At 33.7% G+C, this 27988-nt stretch overlaps 1 protein-coding gene across 1 annotated transcript; it reads left to right on the top strand.

Moving 5' to 3' along the window:
• Nucleotides 1-5: 5 nt before the first annotated feature.
• LOC100369133 (uncharacterized) lies at nucleotides 6-27969 on the top strand. Its single transcript, XM_085498032.1, has 18 exons — nucleotides 6-190; nucleotides 1106-1933; nucleotides 2386-2518; nucleotides 2946-3058; nucleotides 4378-4582; nucleotides 9418-9554; nucleotides 11802-11973; nucleotides 13711-13881; nucleotides 14261-14389; nucleotides 14511-14575; nucleotides 14720-14913; nucleotides 15789-15902; nucleotides 16473-16646; nucleotides 18422-18579; nucleotides 22831-22983; nucleotides 26035-26391; nucleotides 26628-26713; nucleotides 27497-27969. Exons 2-18 carry the CDS (start codon nucleotides 1117-1119, stop codon nucleotides 27730-27732), a joined length of 3414 nt encoding a protein of 1137 aa, XP_085354158.1. The 5' UTR covers nucleotides 6-190; nucleotides 1106-1116; the 3' UTR covers nucleotides 27733-27969.
• The last annotated feature ends 19 nt before the right edge of the window (nucleotides 27970-27988 follow it).

Raw genomic sequence — 27988 nt, 5'->3', positions numbered from 1 at the left:
GGGGGCGCTGTTCACAGAAACCGAGCCAGCGGAAGCGGAAATGCCCGCGTTAGTAGCGGGCTTTCACAACAAGACGGAAATCTTGTGTAATATATTGGAGTTGTGATTGTACAACCTGGCAGTATCTTATCGAAACACCATAAGTGGTTCTGAAAGTACATTCTCATCGTTTGCAGTTGTTTTCAGACATGTAAGTTACTTTTCATCCAAGTTTACTTTATTATGCGTTTAATATGCCGCCACTCCCACCGTAGCCATGGTTTCGCGCGTCGTGTTCTTGGGACTAGATTGGACCTTAGCTTCGTCCACACGCACCGTCGGTGTACTAGGCCACCCTCCATACTGACGAAGCCCAAGTCCTACCCGGACCCAAAACGAAACGAAACCACAGCTACTCCCAGCATCACCCAGTGACAGTGCTGCCATAAATATTTTTTTAAATATTGATTAAATATCATATATAATTGTCTTCTTGCGATTACAATAACTTAAACAATTTTTTTCAAATTTAGGAATCTTATCAATCGCTATGAAATGTCAAACATGTTCAATTCTGGTTTAACTTGAACTAGCAACTGCAATTTTCAACATATGAAGTCAAATATGGCTGAAATTAAACATTTGTTTAGATGTAGACAGAATGAAGACATTTATACTGCTTGTACTGAGAACCAGATGTTAGTAGTATGCTATCCAAGTGTAGTAAACTGATATGTTGTTTTCAGTATGAGTATAAATGAGTAAAAAAAAAGTATTTTATTTTGCTTATATGAATTACTGCACTATTAATTGGGAACTTTTCTATAATTCATGTTATAGTATTTCATAAGGGACATTGAGGTCAATACAGGACATGTAGTATTATTAATTGAGTAACAAATATATTAATTAATTGTTTATGTAATTATGATTACTTCAGATTGTAACCATTTTATATTTAATCTAGATCCTCAATGGACAAGGTTGTAATAGTTACACTATGTTATATGCTTTAAAGTATCTAAAAATGCTAACTAGACGTTTTTAGAAAATGACAAGTTGAATTAGAACAATGCTGACCTCGTTCTTGTTAGCCAATTGTTTTGTTATTTCATTTTTATTTCAGAATTTGTTATCATGGCAACAAATAAAGCTGATGAAGATGAGGATTTACTGAAGTTAGCATCACCGATTGGGAAGCGTTCATTTGCTCGCATGGTATCATGGGAGTTTTCGAAACCCGTGGAACCAAAGCGTAGGAGAAGAAAAAGTGGCAGAAAACAGAAAAAGGAGTTTTGTGAAAATGAGAAGGAAGATGATGACATGAAAATTGAGCATGATGATGATGATTATGTAGATGGATGCTTCAGTTCTGATGATTACTTTACTGCAGAGGAAGACATTTGCAGCAGTTCTGATGATGAAGCTTTGAGCCTTGACAAACTAAGTCTGCAAGGTGCTGCCGTTGAACTACCAAAGCAGGAGCGTAAGGCAGGTCGAAGCAAAAAACAGAAAAGGCGGCGAAAAAAAATTTACCGACAGACAGAATTGGATTTTTTTTCCCCATTTATGGATGATGAGTCCACAGATGTTGTTATTGTTGAAGATCTCAACCCTGTACGTGATGTGCCAACACTGATGGAGATTTGTTTAAAAACTTGCAGGAAAGAAAAAAATCAACAAATTCCGGTTTTACATCAGCAGAAGGTCATTCTAAAATGCCGACAGACTTTACATTCTTGTCAGTTGAAATGGCTTCACAGAGAACTGGCTCGAAGTGAAACTTTTGTTAATGGTGACTCAGTAATGGATGGAAGAAGTATCTTTGAAGCTGGAAGTAATTCTGATGAAGCGGCCCTCCGTGACATTCTTCCGAATCTTGCATGTAAATCTTACATGATAAGAACCATACATAGTCGGCATCCCTTGTGTACAATCGGACAGGTGATTGCAGGTAATTTTTACTTTTCGTTCACGGATTATCTAAAATGCAAGGACAATAACGGTGGATTCGGCCCTATAGATTCAAGATTTGAATTCATTTTGAATAAAATAACATTAGCAAAGCTGACATTGTATTCAAGGCTTGATCATTTAAACAGGTCTGGAATTTTGCCATTTCAAAAATAATGGCAACTTTAAATTGGACATAACCATGTATTATTGTAGATCATAACTATTTAAACCTTAGCTAAATGTAAATTGTTTTTGAGACGAACACTCTTGCAGTAAACAGTAGGCGTTGGTGTTTATGCATAGAACTGTGATAAATTTGGAATAATTGCTTGATGTGTTACAATACCTTGTAAATAAATGTATCCAGTTAAAATGCTCATGGAAGTATATAAATACACACATATACTGTGGCCAAAATGTAACATACATGTATTGTCTATACTGTTATAGCCTTGGCGCACACTGTGGATATAATGCTACCAAGTTCATTCAAGTATAGACATACCAGTAAAGATGAAGTACTTGATGAGGATGCCTGTATACAGTACTCAGTTGACAAGGTGAAGCTGGCGTTGAAAGCCAGGTAAGTCAATCGATCTTTAGTTTTTATTGGTTATAAGAGACAGTAAATAGATAATAATGGTTGACTTCAAAGTTGTCTTCACAATTTTGTCTTGCAAAGTCGCTGATCTAGTTTGATTGCATGTGCTGTGGTGAAAGCAATCTTGGATATTTGTTTTGTATATATTTAAAATGAGAGGGTCGTCACCTGTGCTCGTGCGGAAATTGAGTCCGAAGCAATGATAACAACGCAAACTAAAAACACAATGGTTCATGTGTAGGCACTTGTTTGTAAACAATGACACACTATGGCTATCTGACTCATGCGCAAGCTACGACTCCCCAAATTTAAATATCTTGGATCACATCTTTACAAAATATTTTCATAAAATCAACAAACAAACCATTTATGTGGCATTATGTTGTGTATTGTTTCCATTGTTCTTTAGATACCCTGCGTTGATTGATAAACTTTTTGATGTGGCATTATGTTATGTATGGTGGGCAAGAGGACAGATTCCACAAGCTGCCAAAGCACTATTTGAAGCCAAGGTCACTACAGGTAATGTTCATAGAAAATTGGATGATCTCACTGATTGCATGTTTTCTGTATTTTGCCCAGTCCTTTACTGAAGTTGCTTTTTTGGCCTTTTTTCTCATGTATTCTTTCTTACTTGACAAATGTAGCACTTTGCCATCAACCTAGGGAAGGGAATTTATATTTGTTTGTTTTATCAAGTCCATCCAAACTTCTAGAGTACTATCTACATTTCATCTACATCATTTCAGCCCAATGAAGTTTGCTAATGTCCATTTTTAACAAGGCTTGTTTTGAACCTGCAAAGTTGGCTTTTTTGAAATTACATATCTGGATTTGTTAAGTTTTCGCAAATTTTAATTCATGTCAAGGTGGAATTTAACTATATCATGGTCAGAATCAATGATATTGTCAAACACTTCAAGTGGAGATTAGGAAAGTTTGACAATACTAAATCAAGAATAGTTGAGATTATTGATATATTGTGCACTATTGTCATAGGGGAGTCTATAACAGACAATGTCAGCAATTTGTTTGAGAAGGCAGTATTTCACATTATTTTCAGTATGATACCTATCAACACTTTCCAGATCAGTTTCATGAGTACAGAGTACGGTACTATTTACAGCTAATAGAACCTCACTACCTCTGACGCCAATCGTGTCCCTCCAATCAATGTCATAGCTATCATGTAGAATTTTAGCTTTTTGCGATGTCCCAGTAACAGCAACTTCTGATGCTTAGTAACTATAAATTAGGTGTTGAAAAATGTAATAATATGTCACAGTTTAAACTCCTGGCATTTACAAACATGCATGTAAGATTATTTGGACCTGGATATGTTTCACTATAAGACCTGTATAAAACTGCACACCTCTGTAAATTAGAGAATATATTTGTGTTCAGTTTAGACAGGTTTTAATATAAATCTTTCACTTCGTAATTTCTTCATCATATTCATAATTTTTCACAGTGACAATTTGTGAAGCAAATCTCTGTAACACATATTCAGCTGACAAACACAAGATAATAAAATAAATGCGGCTAAATTACTAATATTTCTGATATGGTGTAGCCATCTTGAAACTGACAAGAAAATATGAAAACTAAATTTCATATTTCTACAAATCAGTAAATAAAAAACAACTTTCAAAGCCAAATTGGGGTAACAAAATTTGACCACGTTCAGTGTTTTTGAATGGAACAAGCCAATGCATACAAACCCCTCATCATACTCCTTTTACCAGTGTATTTGAAATCAAAATTGTCATTCAGCCCTGGAGCCATTCAGCGATGGCATCACAGTTTAACTATTTATAAATATTGCAATGTCATCTTAACAGCAAAAGAGCCTGAAGTCTCTCAGTGTCTACAGAAGGCTATATTTCTAAATGATTGTGGTTTGGTGTATGTAATGTTTGGAGATGCATTTGCTGCAGGCAGGTGTTACAGGGAAGCTGCTGATGTTGGTAGCAATCTGACTCTACATTCACAGAATGCTCAGTTTATGCAGTCTTTAATACTGAGTGCCTTTGCATGGAGTCAAGGGTATGTCATTTAATTTAAATTCACTTGTTTGTGAAAGAATTGATACATTTTATTGCTCACTATGTTTTAATATTTAAATTAGTGCATACCCTTACCAAATTGTCCGCCCCAATAGTATATTAATTGTATACATATTCTGTACAAAAAGTATACATTATTTGTATACAAAATTCATACATACAAGAAAACAGCAGTACATTATTTGTATACACACTTTATACAAATTCATTAATGTATATTTGTTGTATACTAGAAATGTACAGACTTTTTGCATAGGATTCAATGACTAAATATTGTATAATTTACATATACATAAAATGTACAATATTATGACTAAGAAATAAAGAGTAACCAAAAAAAATTTACGTTAGAATCATGTCAGAATGAAGTATAATTTATGTATACATTAATTGTACAAATTATTGACTTGGCATCTTGACAAATATTAGTATTATTTATGTATACATAGAATGTAAAAAAATTGGACTTAGAATCTGAATAAACTCAACTTCGCCCAATAATACAATATATGTATACATAAACTGTACACAAATATGGAATTTAATATTCAATTAAATTCATAAGAGAGTATAAAAACATTTTTAATAGATTAATTACAGGAATCCTAAACTTTATTTTTGGATATCAGTAATATTATATTTTTACTACAGTTTACTGAAAGAATTCAGTCACTATAAGAAGAGTGTATAACACATTTCCCACAAGAGTTGTTTAGAGTTTGCCTAATCCTGTTTTTGGATCCTAACATGACTTACTGCCAATTTTTATGAAGTTTTTTTTGATCAATTTAATTAAATTAAAATTTAATTTTCCATTATATATCTAGTTTTGGCATTTTCAGTTGAGGAAAACACAATGAAATAAATCAGTATTACTCTCACCACAATCAGTTTGTTGTTCATCCTTGGCTGACATAAATGTCAAACAGATACAACATAGGTTGTAAATGAATGTACTATATAGTCAGTCAGGTAAGCATAAACAATTGATAAATTGAATTCTAAATGTAAGTATGGGTAAATACAAATACATGCTGTTATAAAATATAACCATACACTTGCGCAAATGAAACACACAATGAAGTTGAATTTCATTTTGTTAAATAAATGCCCTATTTATGAATTGAGCTTTGTACAATTTTTGTATACAAAAGTGTTCCAAATAAGGGATACTTCTAAAGTACATTTTTTGTACACTATTTGCATAGTATTTGCATACTTTTTAGCCCCCGCCGGATCTGCGATCCGGGCGGGGGATATTAATTTGGGCCGTGTCTGTGCAATGTGTGTGCACATTTTCATGTTACCAGCTTTTTCTCACACATGTGTGATCCAATTCAGTTCAGAGTTGGTACAGAGACAGAAATTGATGGTGCTATGGTGTACATCAAGTTATTTTTTCGATTCTTCAAAGTTTCACTGTGTTTTTCCTTGATTTTTAAAATTTTTCCTTCAAAATCCGACTTTTCCCGAAATTACCCGAGTTTAATCCGAGTTTTGATGACGCTTACGCAGTTCTCGTCTCGGTGGAAATCAGTCAATTTTGTGAGGATATTGTATCCCGGAATTGTACTAGTATCTTTATTTGCGCAACGCTTCTATGGACAAAATTGTGTCTCGTCAATTTCAAAGGTAAGAAACTGTGCTTGTTATGGTATTTATACACTTTGTATTATCGTTTGTGTCTCGGGTTTGGTGATCGTGAGAAACTATTGCTAACCTGTCGAGAGTTTCGCCAGAAAAACTGCCTTTTTATTATGGTTGTAGGAACTGATTATGTATTGTGTAAATTGAAAGTTTACCTCGTGACTTAAGAGGTTTGCAGTGCTCTCACCGGGATTCAAACGTCGTGGTGGTGTCGGCGCAATGCTGCTCTGAGATGCTTGCCAGACTCTGCCTCGCTCAAAATCATTATCGCCATGCTTGATTTCCGCAACATTTACATTTGTTTATGATTTCCACAGCTATTGTTCTATGAGATGCGTCCTCGCTGTTCATAAACAGCCATAAACAAGTTTAGTTGGGTCGGCATGTACTCATTGAAAGTGTTGGTTTATTTACGTAATCCACTGATCACGCAATAGGCGAAGTTAAAAATATGTCAAAAATATGTCGCTACTCAGGAGAGCTTGCCCACAACGCTAAATGTCCCAATATAAATGTACCGGTACGTTTATTTTTTCCACAGAAAAATTCCACCCGGCACATTTTTATTTGGGACGGTACGTTTATTTATTTTTCTAAATCCGATTAAAAAAATCATGCCTTTTTCCCCATGAGAAACGAAGCCAAAAGATCGCACTAAAACATCGGTAAATCTGGTCTTTCGTGTTGCTTTCACCATGAGATCGCTGAACTGTCATATTTAAATGCTTTATGGTAATTTGAGCACATGGGCACCATCCAGCATTTTGATTGGTTGATTAGCGACTTGACCTATCTGGTCAATAAACACGCGTCGTGGGCATGGATAACATGGCGGATATTGTCTCATCGAGCGTTAACATGTAACCGAAAACATTTGCTTACGATAAAACTAAGTTGAATTTTACTTGCATTTCATAACAATTCAACGAATTTATTTTTTGTACGTTAATATAATCACTACTGAGTACTAATCAACAATTACAACACTTCGAAAACAAGTAAGCTACCGTACCGTGATCATTTGCTACCAACAAAAAAATAATGTATAATAAATATAGTGAATATTTTTTGTTGTCATGTGAACAGTTTTTTTGATTGACTGTAATTTTCCAACATTTCATGACGTCTATTGTAGCACCAAATTATGGCCTTTCACTCCTCCGTGACGTCTATTTAAATGATTATACGGCATCTTGTCGCCAGCCACGAATGTCACACTAGACGAACTTGATCGATACTGCTGACCATTCCATGCATTTTTTATCGACGCACGACGACACGCAAATCGAGAAAAGTATTGTCCTTGCAACAATTTCGCGCAATACGTCACCACTATACAGTGACTGATTTAATTTTTATTCAACATTAAAACAAACTACAGTGAGTTGTTCTATGGTCGTATAAAAATAAAATAAACTACATTAAGATACAGTAAAGTTAATCAACTAAACAGAATGCTAAATAAAGCTAAATAATATTACAAACACATATAGAATCACAATAAACTTATACGATCACATTAGAGTCATAACTATGGAAAGAATATTTTTATATTTGGTGGAGCTGCTCATATATCATCTGCATACATTTTTGTATGTATTGTGCAGTTTCCCAGCCAGTCAGACTCGAGTAGTGATTGGTTTGCTACTTCATTACATCTTGCAGCCTTTCAAACAGTATATTGCTACACATGCATCAATTGTTGTCCATGTATATTCCTAATTGCTCAGTGAAAACTTGCAATTTCTTTCTGGCTGGTATAAATATATTAAGTAATATGTTTTCGTACTGAAAAGACAGTACACAAATATCTTTTTTAATTAAATTTAACAGCTAATGGGAGCATATATGCTACAACCTCTGCTTACTTTTGACTAAATATTTTTTTGTTTTTTTCAGGTGCAGAGCCAGAATTTTTTTCTCAGAAAGCAAAGCCACTGAAACTGCATATATTACAAAAGCATACTATTTGCTGCATGTCTGACAATTGTATAAAGTTTTGCAGGTCGTCTTTTTTTTTTTTTTGAGAAGTGCTGTCAACCAAAGCATAAATATGTGTTTCTCTGTACATAAAAGTTCAATTTCACACGATTTGTTAATATTAATGTATGATAATAAAAACTTGATAATGTTTTTCTGGATTCTTGCACTTTATTTGTATCATTGTCATATGAGAAGTACTCTTGTCCTTATTTAGAGATATTGAAACTAATTCAGGGCCACAAACTACATGTAGATCTGTACATGAAGTACATGGGAAGTAAAGTTGTTGACACAGGTAATGTACACCAAGGATTGTCATTCATGACCTGTTTGATTGGATAAAGTTTTACGACTTGGCCATTTTTTCCCTCAAAAATCTAAAAAAAACAAGCTTTTTCTAGCTGTTAACAGCTTTTTCTCAGATGTGTCATCCAGTTTTGTTCAAAGTTGGTACAGGGACAGGTAATAATTGTTTACAAGTGCACATCGCATTATATGTTTAACAAGTTATAAATTGTCTCAGAAAAGCCAAATGAATATATTTTTACCCCACCCCCTAAAATTGTAACACATCAATTCTGAACATTTAATAACAGAATTTTAATACAGCTCATAATGAATTAATTCACTCTGACACAAACTAAGTTCAATATAAGTTTTTAATTTTTTTTCTGAGCGGGGGCTATGACATGACATGTCATGTCTTGTTGTATACAAATCTGTTCCAAATATAGGGTACTTCTTGTATACAAAAATTATACATAAAATGTACAAATTTATTCAGAATTTGTATACTTTTTGCACACAAAAAGTATACATTTTGTCTAATGAATTTTGGTAAGGGTATAGCTATCAGTGAATAAAAAATAAAACAAACTACCGGTATTATTTGTTAAGGGCTGGACCATTTGGAGTCTGGAAGACTTCTGGGTGGGGTACTGTAATTATATTTTCAATTATGCGTTTTGGAATAAAAAAAGATTCAGATTAGTAAAAAAATTACATTGTTGTTAATTCTCTAATACATGGAAATTTGAGTTTATTTCAGTCCTTACATACATGTACGCAGAAGGGCAAATGCAGAATTTAGTGGGTAGAAGGTTGAATTTTGTAGCATAATGGATACAATGCTCTAATATAAAGTATACAATATAACAAATACATTTAATTTTTTGTCTGTTTTAGTTTACTGAATAAAAGTGCAGCTGTGAATTCGTGTGATGCCTGGAATGCTGCATTGTCATCACAAAAAGACTGTCCATATAGAGTTGTACAAGCTGCAGTTGAAGCGTTTCTTTGTTTCCATGCAGGACACAGTACAGGTATTAGTGTAATTACTTTATACAGGGACTGTGCAGGCACTTACACGTAGGTGTTAATTCTAATGTATATTGTCAAAAACAAAGGGAATATGCCATTGGCGAATATTTGTTGTCTGTTTGTTTCTACATTTAAGTTGGGATCTTAGAATTGTTGTGTGATAGTTTGAATTTATTTGATATTGTTGGATATACATGTATACCCAAAACGTTCATTAGTCCCTGTTCGGAAGCAGTCCGAAAACGGGGACTTATGTTTTGACTTCTGTGTGTCCGTCCGTGCGTCCGGACCTGTATCTTAGAAATGCCTGGACCAATCACAATGAAACTTCACACATACATCATACATGATATTATACATATGTACGTCAATTTGTTTCACGATCTGATTCAAGATGGCCGAATGGCGGCCATTTTTGTGCTAAAAATCATCAAAATCAAGCATATTTCGGCTGTTTACAGATAAGATTCAAAATAGCCGACTGGCGGCCATTTTGTTTTAATGAATGAGGTTCTAGTGCCATATCTCTAAATTGCTTTGACTGATTATGTTCAAATTTTAAATATTCATTATAGATCATGTCATAGATATATAAATATATTGGTTTGACGATCCTATTCAAAATGGCCGAATAGTGGTCATTTTTGTGCTAAAAAAATCATCAAATATCAAGCATTTATGGATGGATTTCGTTCAAAATTGGTACATACATTAGACATTATGGGTTCCTGATGCACGTCATTTTATTTTTCAGATCAGATTCAAAATGGCTGTCTGGCGGCCATTTTGTTTTAATGAATGTGGTTATAGTGCCATATCTCTGACTTGCTTTGATTGATTATGTTCAAATTTTAAATATTCATTATAGATTATGTCATAGATATACAGATATAATGGTTTGACTATCTTATTAAAAATGGCCGAATGAATGGTGACCATTTTAGTGCTAAAAAATCATCAAAACCAAGCATTTCCCGGCTGTTTACAGACAGATTTTGTTCAAACCTTGTACATGTATATATGTTGGACATTATAGGACCTTGATGCACATTATTTTGTTTTACGATCTGATTCAAGATGGCCGAATGGCGGCCATTTTTGTGCTAAAAAATCATAAAAATCAAACATTTCTCGACTGTTTACAAATGGATTTTGTTCAAACTTGATATATACATTAGACATTATGGGACCTTGATGCAAATATTTATTTTTTTCCGGATAAGATTCAAAATGGCCGACTGGCGCCAATTTTGTTTTAATGAATGTGGTTCTAGTGGCATAATTCTGACTTGCTTTGACTGATTATGTTCAATTTTTAAATATTCATTATAGATCATGCCATAGATATACAGATATATTGGTTTCACGATCCTATTCAAAATGGCCGAATGGTGGTCAATTTTTGTGCTAAAAAATCATCAAATGTCAAGCATTTCTGGCATTTATGGATGGATTTCGTTCAAACTTGGTACATACATTAGACATTATGGGTTCCTGATGCACGTCATTTTATTTTTCAGATCAGATTTTGTTTTAATGAATGGGTTTCCAGACCCATATGTCTGACTTGTTTTGACAGATTATGTTCAAATTTTTAATATTCATTATACATCATTTCATAGATATACGGATATATTGGTTTGACGATCCTTTTCAAAGTGGTCAAATGGTGGCTATTTTTGTGCAAAAAAAATCCTCAAATATCAAGCATTACACACAACGTAATTTAGAATGACCTATTTTGTTTTGTATGATGAAAGCCGGCCATGCTGGCCAGTGGTGATACAGGGAATTATTGCCCTGATGTGAGGGCGCACTTCCCATAGCGTTATGAGGCCTGGGAATACAAGGTATCCTCGGGCGGAACTACGTCTATGTTGCTAAGATGTGTACCACTGTACCATGTATATTTCTATGGGCTCTGCGCGAGCTGCTGTGGAACGCAGGTAGAAGAGTCAGTGAAAACAGCTAAAGTCGAGAAAACAGCACAAACTCGACTTTGAATTAATCCTGAGCAACCAAATTTATATATGTTACACACGTAGGGCTAATCTTGTTACACTGTTCAGGGGAGTCTCAACAACCATCCCAAAGTACTGTTTACTGAAAGTTTTCTGCCTTTGTTTTCACCGTGATGGTTGCCAGGCAGCAAAAATGCCCGGATGTTTGTCCTGAGAATATGATAAACATACTAATTAGCAAAATATAATTTCTGCTGTGCTGTTATGTTGTTATTTTTTTTTCTACAGGTCCCTTCTTGTCGAAAGATGAAGAAACACAGGCATGGTTGGAAGAAGCTGAAAAGAAAATCAATGATATGGTGAAAATACATTCTAAGCTTGCAGTACATCATGCCTTTGTACTGGCAATGCTTGGCAGGGAAGGTGAATCTCTGCAAGCCCTTAGAAACTATACATATTAGTAAGTTTTTTCAGTTTAAGAAATAAATAATTTATTCTTAAAAACATAATAATTCATTCAAAAACGCATCTAATCACAATCTAAATGCTGCAGTTCTTCAGCCGTAATATTCACAAATTACTTTGTGTCAACAATTGCAACACATAAGACTTGTCATTCCAGATCTATGATGCAATTTTCATCAAACACCATTATTAAAACCCATAGATGTCTTATTTTAAGTCTGAAACCTTCCAAACTTTATTGTGACCTCAAACTCCTGACTCACATGTTTGAGATCAGGCAATCTAAACTCAAAATTTCTGCAACTAGACCAATAATGTAATCAAAACTCTTTAACTAGGGTTTTGTACTAAGCCTCACCACTCCCTATGCTGTATATGCTTCCTCATTCTACAATCATAAAAACGGTGTCTGGTCACTGCCTAAAAGTTGGAATTTATGCAAATATATGTAATTTCATAACAATAATGTTAACTTTCCACTAAATCAGTGAAAAATGCAGTAAAAAATGTATCGCTCTGTGTTTACATGTGTACCTCCTGTTGGTGAGCAGTAAAAAAAAAACTTCTCCAAAAAAGCTAATGAAATACTGGATCAAATGACCCAAAATTTATATCAATGATAGATGAACAACAAAAATCTACCACAATAGTTTAATTTGAGTTTTCATTGGTACCTTATTCACGTTAATCAACAAAATACCTGCTGCAGTGGCCATTTCATGCCAGGAAAATAACATTATGTGTGTTATAGAAAACCATATAATACATTACTGTGTAAAGATAATAGCCCAATTCAGGCATACCGTTCCCTGAAACCAAAACCCAAAACCCAATTCAGGCAGACCTGTTCCCTGAAACCAAAACCCAATTCAGGCATACCTGTTCCCTGAAACCAAAACCCAAATCAGACATACCTGTTCCTTGAAACCAAAACCCAATTCAGGCATACCTGTTCCCTGAAACCAAAACCCAATTCAGGCATACCTGTTCCATGAAACTGAAACCCAATTCAGGCATACCTGTTTCCTGAAACTGAAAGCCAATTCCGGCATTCCTGTTCCCTGAAACTGAAACCCAATTCAGGCATACTTGTTCCCTGAAACTGAAACCCAATTCAGGCATAACTGTTCCCTGAAACCAAAACCCAATTCAGGCATACTTGTTCCCTGCAACTGAAATCCAATTCAGGCATACCTGTTTCCTGAAACTGAAACCCAATTCCGGCATTTCTGTTCCCTGAAACTGAAACCCAATTCAGGCATAACTGTTCCCTGAAACTGAAACCCAATTCAGGCATACCTGTTTCCTGAAACTGAAACCCAATTCAGGCATACCTGTTCCTTAAAACCAAAACCCAATTCAGGCATACCTGTTCCCTGAAACTGAAACCCAATTCAGGCATACCTGTTTCCTGAAACTGAAACCCAATTCAGGCATACCTATTCCCTGCAACCAAAACCCAATTCAGGCATACATGTTCCCAGAAACTGAAACCCAATTCAGGCATACCTGTTTCCTGAAACTGAAACCCAATTCAGGCATACCTATTCCCTGCAACCAAAACCCAATTCAGGCATACCTGTTCCCAGAAACTGAAACCCAATTCAGGCATACCTGTTCCCTGAAACTGAAAACCCAATTCAGGCATTTGCTACCTGCCCCCTTAATTTAACCTCTACTATAGTCTTCTGTTGACCAGAATGTAACAACTTCATCAATTTATATGTTGCAGTGGAACCTTTGATCACACCAATGGATTTCCAGCTCGTCAAATCCGTCACTCAACTAGGAAGAGTCCTCTAAACCCATTGATAGAAGTGGCAAGGCAAACCAATAAACCAGTACCTGTATTGTCCATGCTGTGGAGAAGACAATACATTCATCCAATGCTGACAACAGACAAGTAAGTATGTGATCTTTAAGTCGTTGCACTGTGATGGCATTTTTACTAACCAGCATGTGAATGTCTGCGAATGTTGTTTGCTGATTAGCACTACCTCACATTATTACCGAGAACAACGACAGCGAACAATTGTGTTACTTTAACAAATTTTGGTGCGAATGACTGATTCTTCCCAACCATTCACTGCACATGTGCGTGTATGCAAAATGTAAGAAGGTATGAGAACCAATAAAAGTGGGAGCTGAAGGAGGTAGGGGTACTAAATAGCGGATGCATTTTTAAAGCAAATCTTAAATTTTGAATTAATTTAAACGTCTCCAATACTCTCAGCATTCAGGAGTTCTTTCTAAGCTTTATTTGATTTTATTGTTGGTTTCAGTGTCCCACCTGTCGCTGACAATGTTGGCACACATCTTAACCTGCGTATCACGGATGATGGATATATAACTGGTGACATGAGTATGAATCTTCCACCAATGAGAGCTCTGCTTTTGGATCCATATGATGGGTGAGTATTGGGCCCAGGAATGAGCATATGTAGATAGGTTAAACTACTGTCATTGTGGTGTTTTGTCACTATGGAAACCATTCCACTGACTATTTTCTTATTTTTTATTTTTCATTCCTAGGTCTGTTTGTATTCCACATACACCCAGTGTAAGTGAGTCATGGTTCTCATTAGTAGAATCAACAAGTAAGTTTTTACAGTTGATAGTGTGTTTGAATTTACTGGTAGCCAATTTTAAGAAAATCTCAATTTGTGGATAATGCTATCCCATGATGTCACTCGTATTTATTTACAAGTCTATAATCCATTTATTCTCTGTTTATTACATAGTGCAGAAGTTTCTGCTTCCAGTACCTCAACAGATTTATTCAGATCCAACACAGAAAATTGTGGTTGATCTCATTCAGGTGAACCGATGTGAACAAAGTCATGGCACAAGCCAGGTACGAATCTTGCAATGGCGAAGCCCCGGGAAATTCTACCAACTCAACTTAGGGAGTGCCATTCGTAAGACAGCAAAAAAGGTAATAGTATATACAAATTGTTCCTTTTTCTAGAAAGTTATGAATATTTTATTTACTCTATTGGAGTACACCTCCAATAAATGCGCATATAAACCAAAAATTGCATTTATTTTTTTCTAAATCTTTGAAATACTACCTATTTTGACCATCGAAAAATCTTGATAATTCAACTATATGCATAAACTACTACCTATAATAATCTGAATATTTTGGAAAATTATTTCCTAGTATTTATAAGACAAGGCTATGTAACTTAAATATTTATGTATGGTGATATGTGATCCTATTCAGCAAAAGTTCCATGCAGTCATTAATTAAAACTTATTTCAGATGAGTGACATCACATAGTGCAATGCATGCTGGGAAGTTGATTGTCAGAAAACGGAAATAAGCAATGTTATTGTTAACTTGAAATTGATTCTTTATATCAGACCATCCCTATCTTATAAATCCTTGTTTCTAAATACATTTTAAACTTCTATTCCAGTTTTACATCCTGCAAAAAAACCTCTCACTTATCCTTGTCAGCATCACAATGTTTTGGGATTTTGTGCAGTTTATTCAACAGAATCTAAAAGTGGCCAAGAGTGATTACAGCGATGAAAAATGTTTGTTTAGGTGATTAAACACCACAACTCTCACTGCCGACTAGCTTCAATATCCCAATATGATTTGTAGCCATGGCAACAGATTTTATCATTTATTATGGTGATCACAATAATCAGTGGGAGGCAGTTCTGCATATTATTGAAAATATAATTTTAACTTTAATATGTAGATGAGTTATGAAATATTGATCAAATTAAATATAACTTGGACTGGTATGTTTGAAACAAGTGAATCATAAACAAATGAATGTTACTTTCCAATGGTAGATAATTCTAGAAGAAGCTAAGAAACAACACCAGATTAAAGAGATCAAAGACTATGAAATGAAAACAAAGAAACTTGAAGAGCACTATGAAAGAGGCTGGCAGTTTAGCTACTATGTGAGTAGATAAAACTCAATTTTTTACTTGACTCTCAACTCACTGTGAAAGTTCGTCAAATCGTCATTGTCTTTTGATTAACTTACGTACATACATGTATAGGTATCAGGTTTATTTATTAAACAGTAGAATTGCATTTTTGACTACATATTTGGTATGTATATGTAACTTGGGTGGACCTCACTTCTATTTTCTATTTTAGTTAAAAAAATATATTTTCAACTTATTCTTGAAAACTTGGTATGTACACTTTGGTCAACTTCTGTCTGATTTGTTCAATTTGTGATGATAACATCTATTCTCTATCTTTGGCGAATATTTTTGGTTAAAGAATGGTGACTTCTTGCGAACTACCTGCCTGATTGCTTTGATATTTGAGGTGTACATTATTTTTGTGAACAATTTGTTGATGAGGTTAAGTTGACATGTTCTCAACAGCCAAGGCCAAACTACTTATAGTTGTTTTATTGGTGTGCATTGCTCGACCTGGCTACCACAATATTCTAGAAGGATAGTGGAGTTATGTCGCTTGTTATTGAAATGAATGTACTGCTCATTGTTTCATTTCAGCACAATTTTACAATAGGTCTGTGTAAGTGTGGTGAGAAGAAATTGAAAGGTAGAAGAAGTCCAGTTGATTTGTACAATGCAAGAGTTAAAAATATAATTAGATTTGGTAAAGCGACCATACTTTTACTGATTCAGACATATTTACCATCTCCTGACAAATGTGATACCTTGGTGGTAAGTGTATCTTTCATTATATTGCGCTCTAGTGGCAATACCTTTCAAATTTTGTAACTCTAATGTATCATGACCCCGGCCTCTGTATGCGGCCTGTGGTGGTTTCCAAGCTCCAGTCAACAAGAAGTTGTGAAGATGTACAGATGTATAAGCCCAAAAGTTGAAACGAGATATCTTATTGCGCGGTCAAAAATGAACGATGGTATGTGGATGTTTGAACAATAACAAAAATCTACGTTGCCGTAACTAGAACTTGGGTTAACAGTTAATTAAATTTCGAGTTACTAACTCGAAGTTTGAATAACTGTTAATTAAAGTTTGAGTTACAAAATTTGAAAGTTAAACAAAACAGAAAAATGTATGTTGCCCATAACTGGAAATTTGGTTAACTGTTATTTAAAGTTCGAGTTACTGAATATGGACGTTTAACAAAAAAATGTAATGTTTGTTGTCCATAACTCAAAATTCTGGTAACTGTTAATTGAACATCGAGTTACAATTTGGGCGTGGTTTCACAAAAGTGGGCGTGGTCATTTCTGTAATTTGATTTTTTCGTAACTCGATGTCCGTAACTCAAACAATTCAGCAAATACATACACTTTACTTTTAATGTTTTTAACAGTACTGGCAAGTTGTTCCACCAACTAACTTTTAAGAGTTGGTAGTTCTGCTGTCTACCACATTAATTGTGCTCTGCAATAACTTGAACAGCCCCAAACAACAAGTCTGTGATTGGCGGCTAACATCAAGTGATGATAAACATTTCCCACTATACTGGAGAACCGTGATAACCCTTTAGTGACATTGTAACCTTCATTCAGTATACTGCCCTTTAGCGGCAATATCTGATACTGAATTTACCTTTCAATATAGTGCCCTCTAGTGGCAATATCTGATAGGGAATTTATCTTCCAATATAGTGCCCTCTAGTGGCAATATCTGATACAGAATTTACCTTTAAATATAGTGCCCACTAGTGGCAATATCTGATAGGGAATTTACCTTTCAATATAGTGCCCTCTAGTGGCAATATCTGATACTGAATTTACCTTTCAATATAGTGCCCTCTAGTGGCAATATCTGATAGGGAAATTACCTTTCAATATAGTGCCCTCTAGTGGCAATATCTGATACAGAATTTACCTTTAAATATAGTGCCCACTAGTGGCAATATCTGATAGGGAATTTATCTTCCAATAATCTTCCCTCTAGTGGCAATATCTGATAGGGAATTTACCTTTTAATATACTGCCCTCTAACGGTCAATCAATCTGCATATCACATAATTGTTTGACCCACTGCACTTCACCATTACCACAACCAAGTTGGAAAAATGTAACTTATGCATTACTTTTATATGCATGGCTATATGTAATCTCTTTCACTGTATTGATGGCCACCAAAAATATTGATCAAACATTTCTTGTGATTTTTTGTTTTTCAAACATAGTTGTTACATACAATTGTTACATAATATTAGTAATGTATTGTTTTTAAACCTTAAAATTCAGTTTGCCTGTTTGCTTTTTGTTGGGGGAAGGGGCTAATGCAAGTCAAAACAAACAAATATGTGCACAGTTTATATATGACTGTATGCCTCCAGTCAGTGTTATATTATAAGATTAATTTACAAATGGTTTTATTTCTTTATATTTGGTAGAATTTATAGCTTAGCTCAAAATTACTTTTTTTCTCAAAAGATCTATCAAAGTTCCTGCTTGCACCCAATAATGCTATCAAAAGTGATGTAATATTTCTTTGTTTTCAACTTTCAGTTTATAGATTGTTCCAGCTTTGACACTTTCTTGAATCCAGTTATTCACTATGGTCATGATAAGAATTATCATTTTAAAAATTCAACTGTACCCATTAGTAATTGCAGCCAACCGAGACATCATGAGACAAAACTTATTGCTATAGTGCAGGACAACAGGTAGAGGTTTTCTTGACACTTAGTCATTTACATATCTAATGAGTCATGACTCCCCTGATATAGATGTTCACTTGTTAATTACTGCCATTTTGAAGTCAATATTTATGTACATATCTAATGAGTCATAAGTCACTGATATATGCAAATGAATGCACATAGATGTGCACATGTTAATTGCTGCCATTTTGAAGTCAATATTTATGTACATATCTAATGAGTCATAACTCACTGATATATGCAAAGGAAAGCACATATATGCTCACATGTTAATTGGTATCATTTTGAATACATTATTTATGTACATATCTAATGAGTCATAACTCACTGATATATGCAAAGGAATGCACAGATGTTCACTTGTTAAGTGCTACCATTTTGAATACATTATTCATGTACATATCTAATGAGTCATAAGTCACTGATATATGCAAATAAATGCACATAGATGCTCACATGTTAATTGGTATCATTTTGAATATATTATTTATGTACATATCTAATGAGTCATAACTCACTGATATATGCAAAGGAATGCACACAGATGTTCACTTGTTAAGTGCTACCATTTTGAATACATTATTCATGTACATATCTAATGAGTCATAAGTCACTGATATATGCAAATAAATGCACATAGATGCTCACATGTTAATTGGTGCCATTTTGAATACATTATTTATGTACATATCTAATGAGTCATAACTTACTGATATATGCAAATGAATGCACATAGATGCTCACTTGTTTATTGCTGCCATTTTGAATACATTATTTATGTACATAATTAATGAGTCATAACTCAGTGATATATGCAAAGGAAAGCACATATATGCTCACATGTTAATTGCTACCATTTTGAATATATTATTTATGTACATAACTAATGAGTCATAACTCACTGATATATGCAAATGAATGCGCATAGATGCTCATTTGTTTATTGCTGCCATTTTGAATAAATTATTTACGTACATATCTAATGAGTCATAACTCACTGATATATGCAAAGGATAGCACATATATGCTCACATGTTAATTGGTATCATTTTGAATACATTATTTATGTACATATCTAATGAGTCATAACTCACTGATATATGCAAAGGAATGCACAGATGTTCACTTGTTAACTGCTGCCATTTTGAATACATTATTTATGTACATATCTAATGAGTCATAACTTACTGATATATGCAAAGGAAAGCACATAAATGCTCACATGTTAATTGGTATCATTTTGAATACATTATTTATGTACATATCTAATGAGTCATGACTCACTGATATATGCAAAGGAATGCACAGATGTTCACTTGTTAAGTGCTACCATTTTGAATACATTATTCATGTACATATCTAATGAGTCATAAGTCACTGATATATGCAAATAAATGCACATAGATGCTCACATGTTAATTGGTATCATTTTGAATATATTATTTATGTACATATCTAATGAGTCATAACTCACTGATATATGCAAAGGAATGCACACAGATGCTCACTTGTTAACTGCTGCCATTTTGAATACATTATTTATGTACATATCTAATGAGTCATAACTCACTGATATATGCAAAGGAATGCACACAGATGCTCACTTGTTAACTGCTGCCATTTTGAATACATTATTTATGTACATATCTAATGGTCATAACTCACTGATATATGCAAAAGGAATGCCCACAGATGCTCACTTGTTAATGGCTGCCATTTTGAATACATTATTTATGTACATATCTAATGAGTCATAACTCACTGATATATGCAAAGGGATGCACACAGATGCTCACATGTTAATTGCTACCATTATGAATACATTATTTATGTACATATCTAATGAGTCATAACTCACTGATATATGCAAAGGATAGCACACAGATGCGCACATGTTAATTGCTGCCATTTTGAATACATTATTTATGTACACAACTAATGAGCCATAACTCACTGATATATGCAAAAGGAAGCACATAGATGCTCACATGTTAAGTGCTACCATTTTGAATACATCATTTATGTACATATCTAATGAGTCATAACTCACTGACATGTGCAAATGAATGCACATAGATGCTCACTTGTTAATTGCTGCCATTTTGAATACATTATTTATGTACATATCTAATGAGTCATAACTCACTGATATATGCAAAGGGATGCACATAGATGCTCACATGTTAATTGCTGCCATTTTGAATACATTATTTACAAACATATCTAATGAGTCATAACTCACTGATATATGCAAAGGATAGCACAGATGTTCACTTGTTAATTGCTGCCATTTTGAATACATTATTTATGTACAAAACTATTGAGTCATAACTCACCGATATATGCAAAGGAATGCACACAAATGCTCACATGTTAATTGCTACCATTTTGAATACATTATTTATGTACATATCTAATGAGTCATAACTTACTGATATATGCAAAGGAAAGCACAGATGTTCACTGCTGCCATTTTGAATACATTATTTATGTACATATCTAATGAGTCATAACTTACTGATATATGCAAAGGAAAGCACATAGATGCTCACTTGTTAAGTGCTACCATTTTGAATACATTATTCATGTACATATCTAATGAGTCATAACTCACTGATATATGCAAAGGGATGCACATAGATGCTCACATGTTAATTGCTGCCATTTTGAATACATTATTTACAAACATATCTAATGAGTCATAACTCACTGATATATGCAAAGGATAGCACAGATGCTCACATGTTAATTGCTACCATTATGAATACATTATTTATGTACATATCTAATGAGTCATAACTCACTGATATATGCAAAGGATAGCACACAGATGCGCACATGTTAATTGCTGCCATTTTGAATACATTATTTATGTACACAACTAATGAGCCATAACTCACTGATATATGCAAAGGGAAGCACATAGATGCTCACATGTTAAGTGCTACCATTTTGAATACATCATTTATGTACATATCTAATGAGTCATAACTCACTGACATGTGCAAATGAATGCACATAGATGCTCACTTGTTAATTGCTGCCATTTTGAATACATTATTTATGTACATATCTAATGAGTCATAACTCACTGATATATGCAAAGGGATGCACATAGATGCTCACATGTTAATTGCTGCCATTTTGAATACATTATTTACAAACATATCTAATGAGTCATAACTCACTGATATATGCAAAGGATAGCACAGATGTTCACTTGTTAATTGCTGCCATTTTGAATACATTATTTATGTACAAAACTATTGAGTCATAACTCACCGATATATGCAAAGGAATGCACACAAATGCTCACATGTTAATTGCTACCATTTTGAATACATTATTTATGTACATATCTAATGAGTCATAACTTACTGATATATGCAAAGGAAAGCACAGATGTTCACTGCTGCCATTTTGAATACATTATTTATGTACATATCTAATGAGTCATAACTTACTGATATATGCAAAGGAAAGCACATAGATGCTCACTTGTTAATTGCTGCCATTTTGAATGCATTATTTATGTACATATATAATGAGTCATAACTCACTGATATATGCAAAGGATAGCACAGATGTTCACTTGTTAATTGCTGCCATTTTGAATGCATTATTTATGTACATATCTAATGAGTCATAACTCACTGACATGTGCAAATGAATGCACATAGATTCTCACTTGTTAATTGCTGCCATTTTGAATGCATTATTTATGTACATATCTAATGAGTCATAACTCACTGACATGTGCAAATGAATGCACATAGATTCTCACTTGTTAATTACTGCCATTTTGAATGCATTATTTATGTACATATATAATGAGTCATAACTCACTGACATGTGCAAATGAATGCACATAGATTCTCACTTGTTAATCTCCATCCATGCATTGTTATTCCATACTTGGGACATACAGTTTAATGGTGCTCATGACTAACCAAATTTGGGACAGAAAATTCTTTGTGATTATTTAAATTAAACAAAAAACTCCACTCATGTTTTTGAACCATGAACGTCAATTATATGCATTTTTCCTAATTTTCAATCTTAATTCGTACAGTAATTATTTCCATGCAAACATGTACTTGTCCCCTCAATTTTATTAGCTTTTGGTCATTTATTCGGTGGCACCTCCCTCCCAGCAAAATATCAAGAATATGCAGCCATTCAAAACGTGTATATTTGTTACTAGTTAGCTGTGTTCGTGTCTGGCTGATAGTTTTACTGTACTCTGTTTTTCAGTCCAGATATGGCAGTATTTGATGAGAGAGGGAGGAACATTAAGAACATTGGTTTGAAAGTACCAACTACCATGGATTTTATTCATGGCTTCAGGTCAAAATTTTATACACTGAATAGTAATGGTAATGAAAGTGATCCAGACAGTCTGATTGAGTAAGTATCACTTAAACCTATTATTATACATCTGTCACCGTAACGCCATAAGTTACAGTGTGCCGTAATTTTGTGATAATTTACAGGGTATTTTCATCCTACCATATAAGGAAATGCGAATTCCATGTAGGCGTTCTCTAATAATAAAACAAACATGGCTGCCACCAGGGTTTGACCGGACTCCACACAAAGAAGTTCGCTGATTCTGTTTCGGCATTCCAATGATGTATCCTTGAAAGGAAAAGATGTATAATAATAAGGTAATTACGTGAATACCTCAATGTATGAACTCAGACAGTACACCACGTATTGACCTCTGCTGCGCATCGGTCAATACCCCACCTGTACTGTCTTCATGCATACTTTGAGGTATTCTCGTAATAACCTTATAATATGGTTATGAGAAATGAAGTTTCATAATTTGGATACTTCAATTCATAATTAGTTTTACATTCGGGAGTTGTTTATGGTCTGATAACGAATAAAATGTCTTATTTTGAAACATTCAAATTCGAGTAGCTTCTTGGAAATACAATACCCTTTAATATTTAATATAACAATATATTAGAAAATACTAGTTCCACTAATTGCATATGATATGTTTTGTCATTTGGATCACTAAGAGCAGAAACTACCACAGCTGCAAAGTACTTCTCTTTATACTAATGTGAAATACTTATTGCACGAATTTATTTTTGCTTATGAGGGATTAAATACAAGGATTTATTCATGAATACACAAATACACAAATGTAAAATATCCTCAACTAATCAATCTTATACAAGCATGGGTTTTGACCATTTTAACATTGAGTGGATATACAAAAATTTTAAACATTGAGATGAACCATGTGTATAATCTGAACTATTGGATTACAATTCATCCATTCCATCTGGATTCCGGAGTGCATATAAAGATTTGCATAGTGAGGTTTTATTACCGTCATTACTTTGTATATTTTTCTTGATTTCGACATGAGAAACATTGCAATAAATTTGTAGCTAGAAAAAATATCCTGAATTCTGTTAAAAATCAACAATCTTTTTGAATAACAATACAGTAAATTATATGTTAAACAAATAACAATAACATCAGATTTGGAGATATTTTCTTTACATAGCTCAAAAATATTAAAAAAACAAAGAATTATTTTTAGTCCTGTTTGGATGCATCTAGCCAAAATCCCTCATGTGCTTGGCTCGATCAAGCTTAATATTCACAGATACATCTGGTATATCAGACTGACAATACATTTCACATGCATTTGTTTGATGATCTGATTCAAGAAAGGAGCTATTTTAATGCATAATTTGCATATTAATTACCTGATTTTAATTTGTTTCATGTGCTTGGCTCGATCAAGTTTAATATTCACAAATACATCTGGTATATCAGACTGACAGTACATTTCACATGCATTTGTTTGATGATCTGATTCAAGAAAGGAGCTGTTTTAATTTGCATAATTTGCATATTAATTTACCGATTTTAATTTGTTTCATTTGTTTCTCATGTACTATTAAACAGATTTCAATGAAACTTGGTAGGTACTCTAGGATAATGCTCAAACCTGATTGTTTTTTGGCTGAAATTTCGTGCATATTAATTACCAAATTTAAGCATTTTCATTTGTTTCTCATGTACCATTAAACATATTTCAATAAAACTTGGTATGTAGAGTTCTGGGATAATACGAAGTAATGATTATCTTTAATTGAAATTCCTTGCATATTAATTAAGTACCGTTCAACAGATTTGAATGAAGCAGGATACATAACTGTTCTTGTATAAAACACAATCTGGTTTAGTTTTTGGTTGAAATCTGTGTATATTAATGACCTAATTTGCTTTTAATTTAACCAATATGTACCTTTTCCACCAATATCTCAACCACTCATCAGATTCAATGAACACACTTGTAGCTGCTAAGGTATGGGCCATATACATGCTCAGTTTAGGTTTAATTTTGTGCTTACTAATAATATAATTTGCATAAAGAAACCAATTTATAGGTGTTCCATAAATATTAATGAGACTAAGTACATAGGTGTATTTAGATAAACAACATTTCTGATTACTTCGGGGTTGAATCCATGCATATTAATTTCATGTGTGTTACTATGCATAACTGTAATGTACTAAGTGCTGTTGCAAATAGGGACATGTAACCAGTGCTTTAATTGTCTGACAAGATATATATGACCACAATTGTAAGTCATCATTTATGGTCATTATTTCATTAAATATTTATAATCATTAAACCATAGCTACTTGGAACCACCCAAATCATTTGCTCTATTTGAAGCTTACTGTAAAAAAATAAAGGACATAAATAGTATATGGTCAAAATAAGACATAGTTCAATGATTTTGCATTCAATAAATACAATGCTTTTTATGTGTAATAGAGTTGTGCATCTAATATAGTAAATACAGTATTCCTTAGTTGTAATTGATGCCTCGAATACCTTCACACATTCACATATGGACAGATATTGAGATCTTGATGTATATCATTATATTTTTTGATGGGTTCAAAATGGCCAACTGGTGGCCATTTGTTTCTAGGAATGCAGTTCCTGATCCGTATATTCAACATATATGCCTTGACTAATAAAGTTCCTCACACATACTTCAGATATTGGACAAATGCACATGCATTTTTGTCACCATCTAATCCAAAATGGCTGACTGGCGTTCATCTTGTTTGAACGAATGTACTTCAGTGGAGATATATCTCATACATGCCTGGACCAATTATGTTCAAACTTTACACATGCATTGTACATTAGGTCATGTATAAATATAAACATCTATAAACTTGGACTATGCCATTGACAATGACTTGTTGACAATCTAACTTCTCAGGTGTTTCCTAACATTCAAACTCATTATTATTGTTAATAAATAGATGACCGCTGTGTGAATCATGTACCAACTATGAAATGGAAATATGACCTGTGGCACGCTCATTGGCTGAAACATGTGAGATCTTGCAAACTTATCTATTTCTTATCTATTCAAACTTACATGTATCTATTTCTACATGCAGGTTTGTCATAAAAAGTGAATCAGCTGAATGCAGCAAAGACTGGAAACCCGTTACTTTGTTTCAACCCAAGCAATTTGTTGCTGGCCACAACACGTTTTTTATAAGAACCAAAACATCATTAGTTGTTCTGGATGCAGACACGCTTTTACCATTGGAAGTTACTTTTAACAAAATAAATGTTGACAACTCATCCCAGTCTACAAGTGTGTGGTTAGATAAAGAACTTTATCACATTGATGTACTAGCATCTAGAATAATTACTAGATCCGGTCCTACTGGGGATGATGTGGAGTTCTATAGACTTATATTTGCAGCTGATGACCAGGTGTTTCTTCTAGACAGACCATGCATTAACAGGTGTGTGTACATTTCATGTAATGATTCAGTTTTGTGGTAACGTGAGGCCCAGTCAACTATATACATGTATAGATACAATCTTTATAATTACTATATCAGAGGTATTTTTCAATTCAGTGTAAAAAAATAATTAACTATCAATTGATTGCATGAGTGGTCAGCATGTCACCTAATTAACAAATTGATGTATCATTTAATGGATTCTTTTGTTAATATTTTCTATTTATTTGCACTAGTGGTGATAATCCAGCTCCTTTAAATGTAACAGCTGAAGTTGAAATACCAGGAAGAGCAGTTGAAGCATGTTACATCAGTGAACAAGGTAAGTGTGCATTGTGGGAAATTATGATATGAGACAAATTTAGAGTACATTGCTAAAAAGACAACACAGGGGTTTGCAAATAGCTCAATGAGCAGCGTATCTAGTTCCAACCACGCCTAGTAAAACTTGGTAACTGTTTCATCTTTGATGTCATGCGACCATAATATAGTCTTAGAACATTTAAGGTATTAATCCTATGACAATCTATGAAAACAAAGAGATTAATTAGACTTGAGAAAAAGAGTCAGATTTAGAAACATGGCATTTAGTGTGTATAAAGTCCCGAAATAATGCATATTGATTGACCGAGGAGTACTTGGTGTGTTTTTTGTGTAATTTTCATACAAAATTTGGGGATGGGGTGGTGGTGTCATGTAAGTATTATTTTGGGGTAATTCGCAAATGATGCTTGACATTATTGCCTATCTTAATTTTATCATGGAGTACATGACATAAATGTATATAATTTGCATCACAATCACATGATAAAGTTTGTGTCCAAAAAAACAGACTTTCCATCTTGCAGCAATTTTTTTCCTATTTATAATAAGAAAATATGAGTAAATAATTAATTAAGTTCCCCTTCAGATTGAAATATACATAATTATATTTCAGAACCCTTATCATACATTAATATGTTACATTGAAATTGTAGTTTTGTATGAAATTTTGGTATTTTAACTCTGTGAAAGAGGAAATAAAGAATTGTGAACCTAATTATTTGCATGTATTTTCCCCTATTGCATCATTTTTCTTAAAATGTAACACTATTATTAATTGCAGCTGGATTTGTGGTGGCTGTAACATTGAATGACAACAGTGATAATTTACACCAAGACCATTTGATCTGGTACAGTACCAGTGGAGAGTTATGTGGTGTTTTACCATTCCTTGGTAATGGACCACATCATTTGTACAGCGTGTATCTACCAGGAAAACAAAATGAAGATAATGCAGAGGGGTGGTATCTCTATTTCACTGATGGACACGGAGGATTATGCTGTTGTAAACTATTTTGAGAATAGTGATATAGATATCTTTGTCATTGAATTACTTATTTTTGTATCATCTATTTGTCTAATTGATATGTCGGAAATATGCTTTACTCACAATTAAATATTTAAATCCCCAGTTAGAAATGCTAGTACATTTATCATTATATGGCTGTGTTGCCAGTCATATTTTTACGTTTTTATACATTATTGTATAATGTAATAGATATGTAGCTTCTATATTAAATATAATAAGCCGTAAAACGTGTTCAGTGCTATATCT

Source organism: Saccoglossus kowalevskii, chromosome 4, assembly GCF_978046115.1.
Source record: "Saccoglossus kowalevskii chromosome 4, keSacKowa6.1, whole genome shotgun sequence".
Lineage (NCBI taxonomy): Eukaryota > Metazoa > Hemichordata > Enteropneusta > Harrimaniidae > Saccoglossus > Saccoglossus kowalevskii.
The sequence above is the reverse complement of the archived record's forward strand: the minus strand, read 5'-3'. Positions and strand labels throughout refer to the sequence as shown.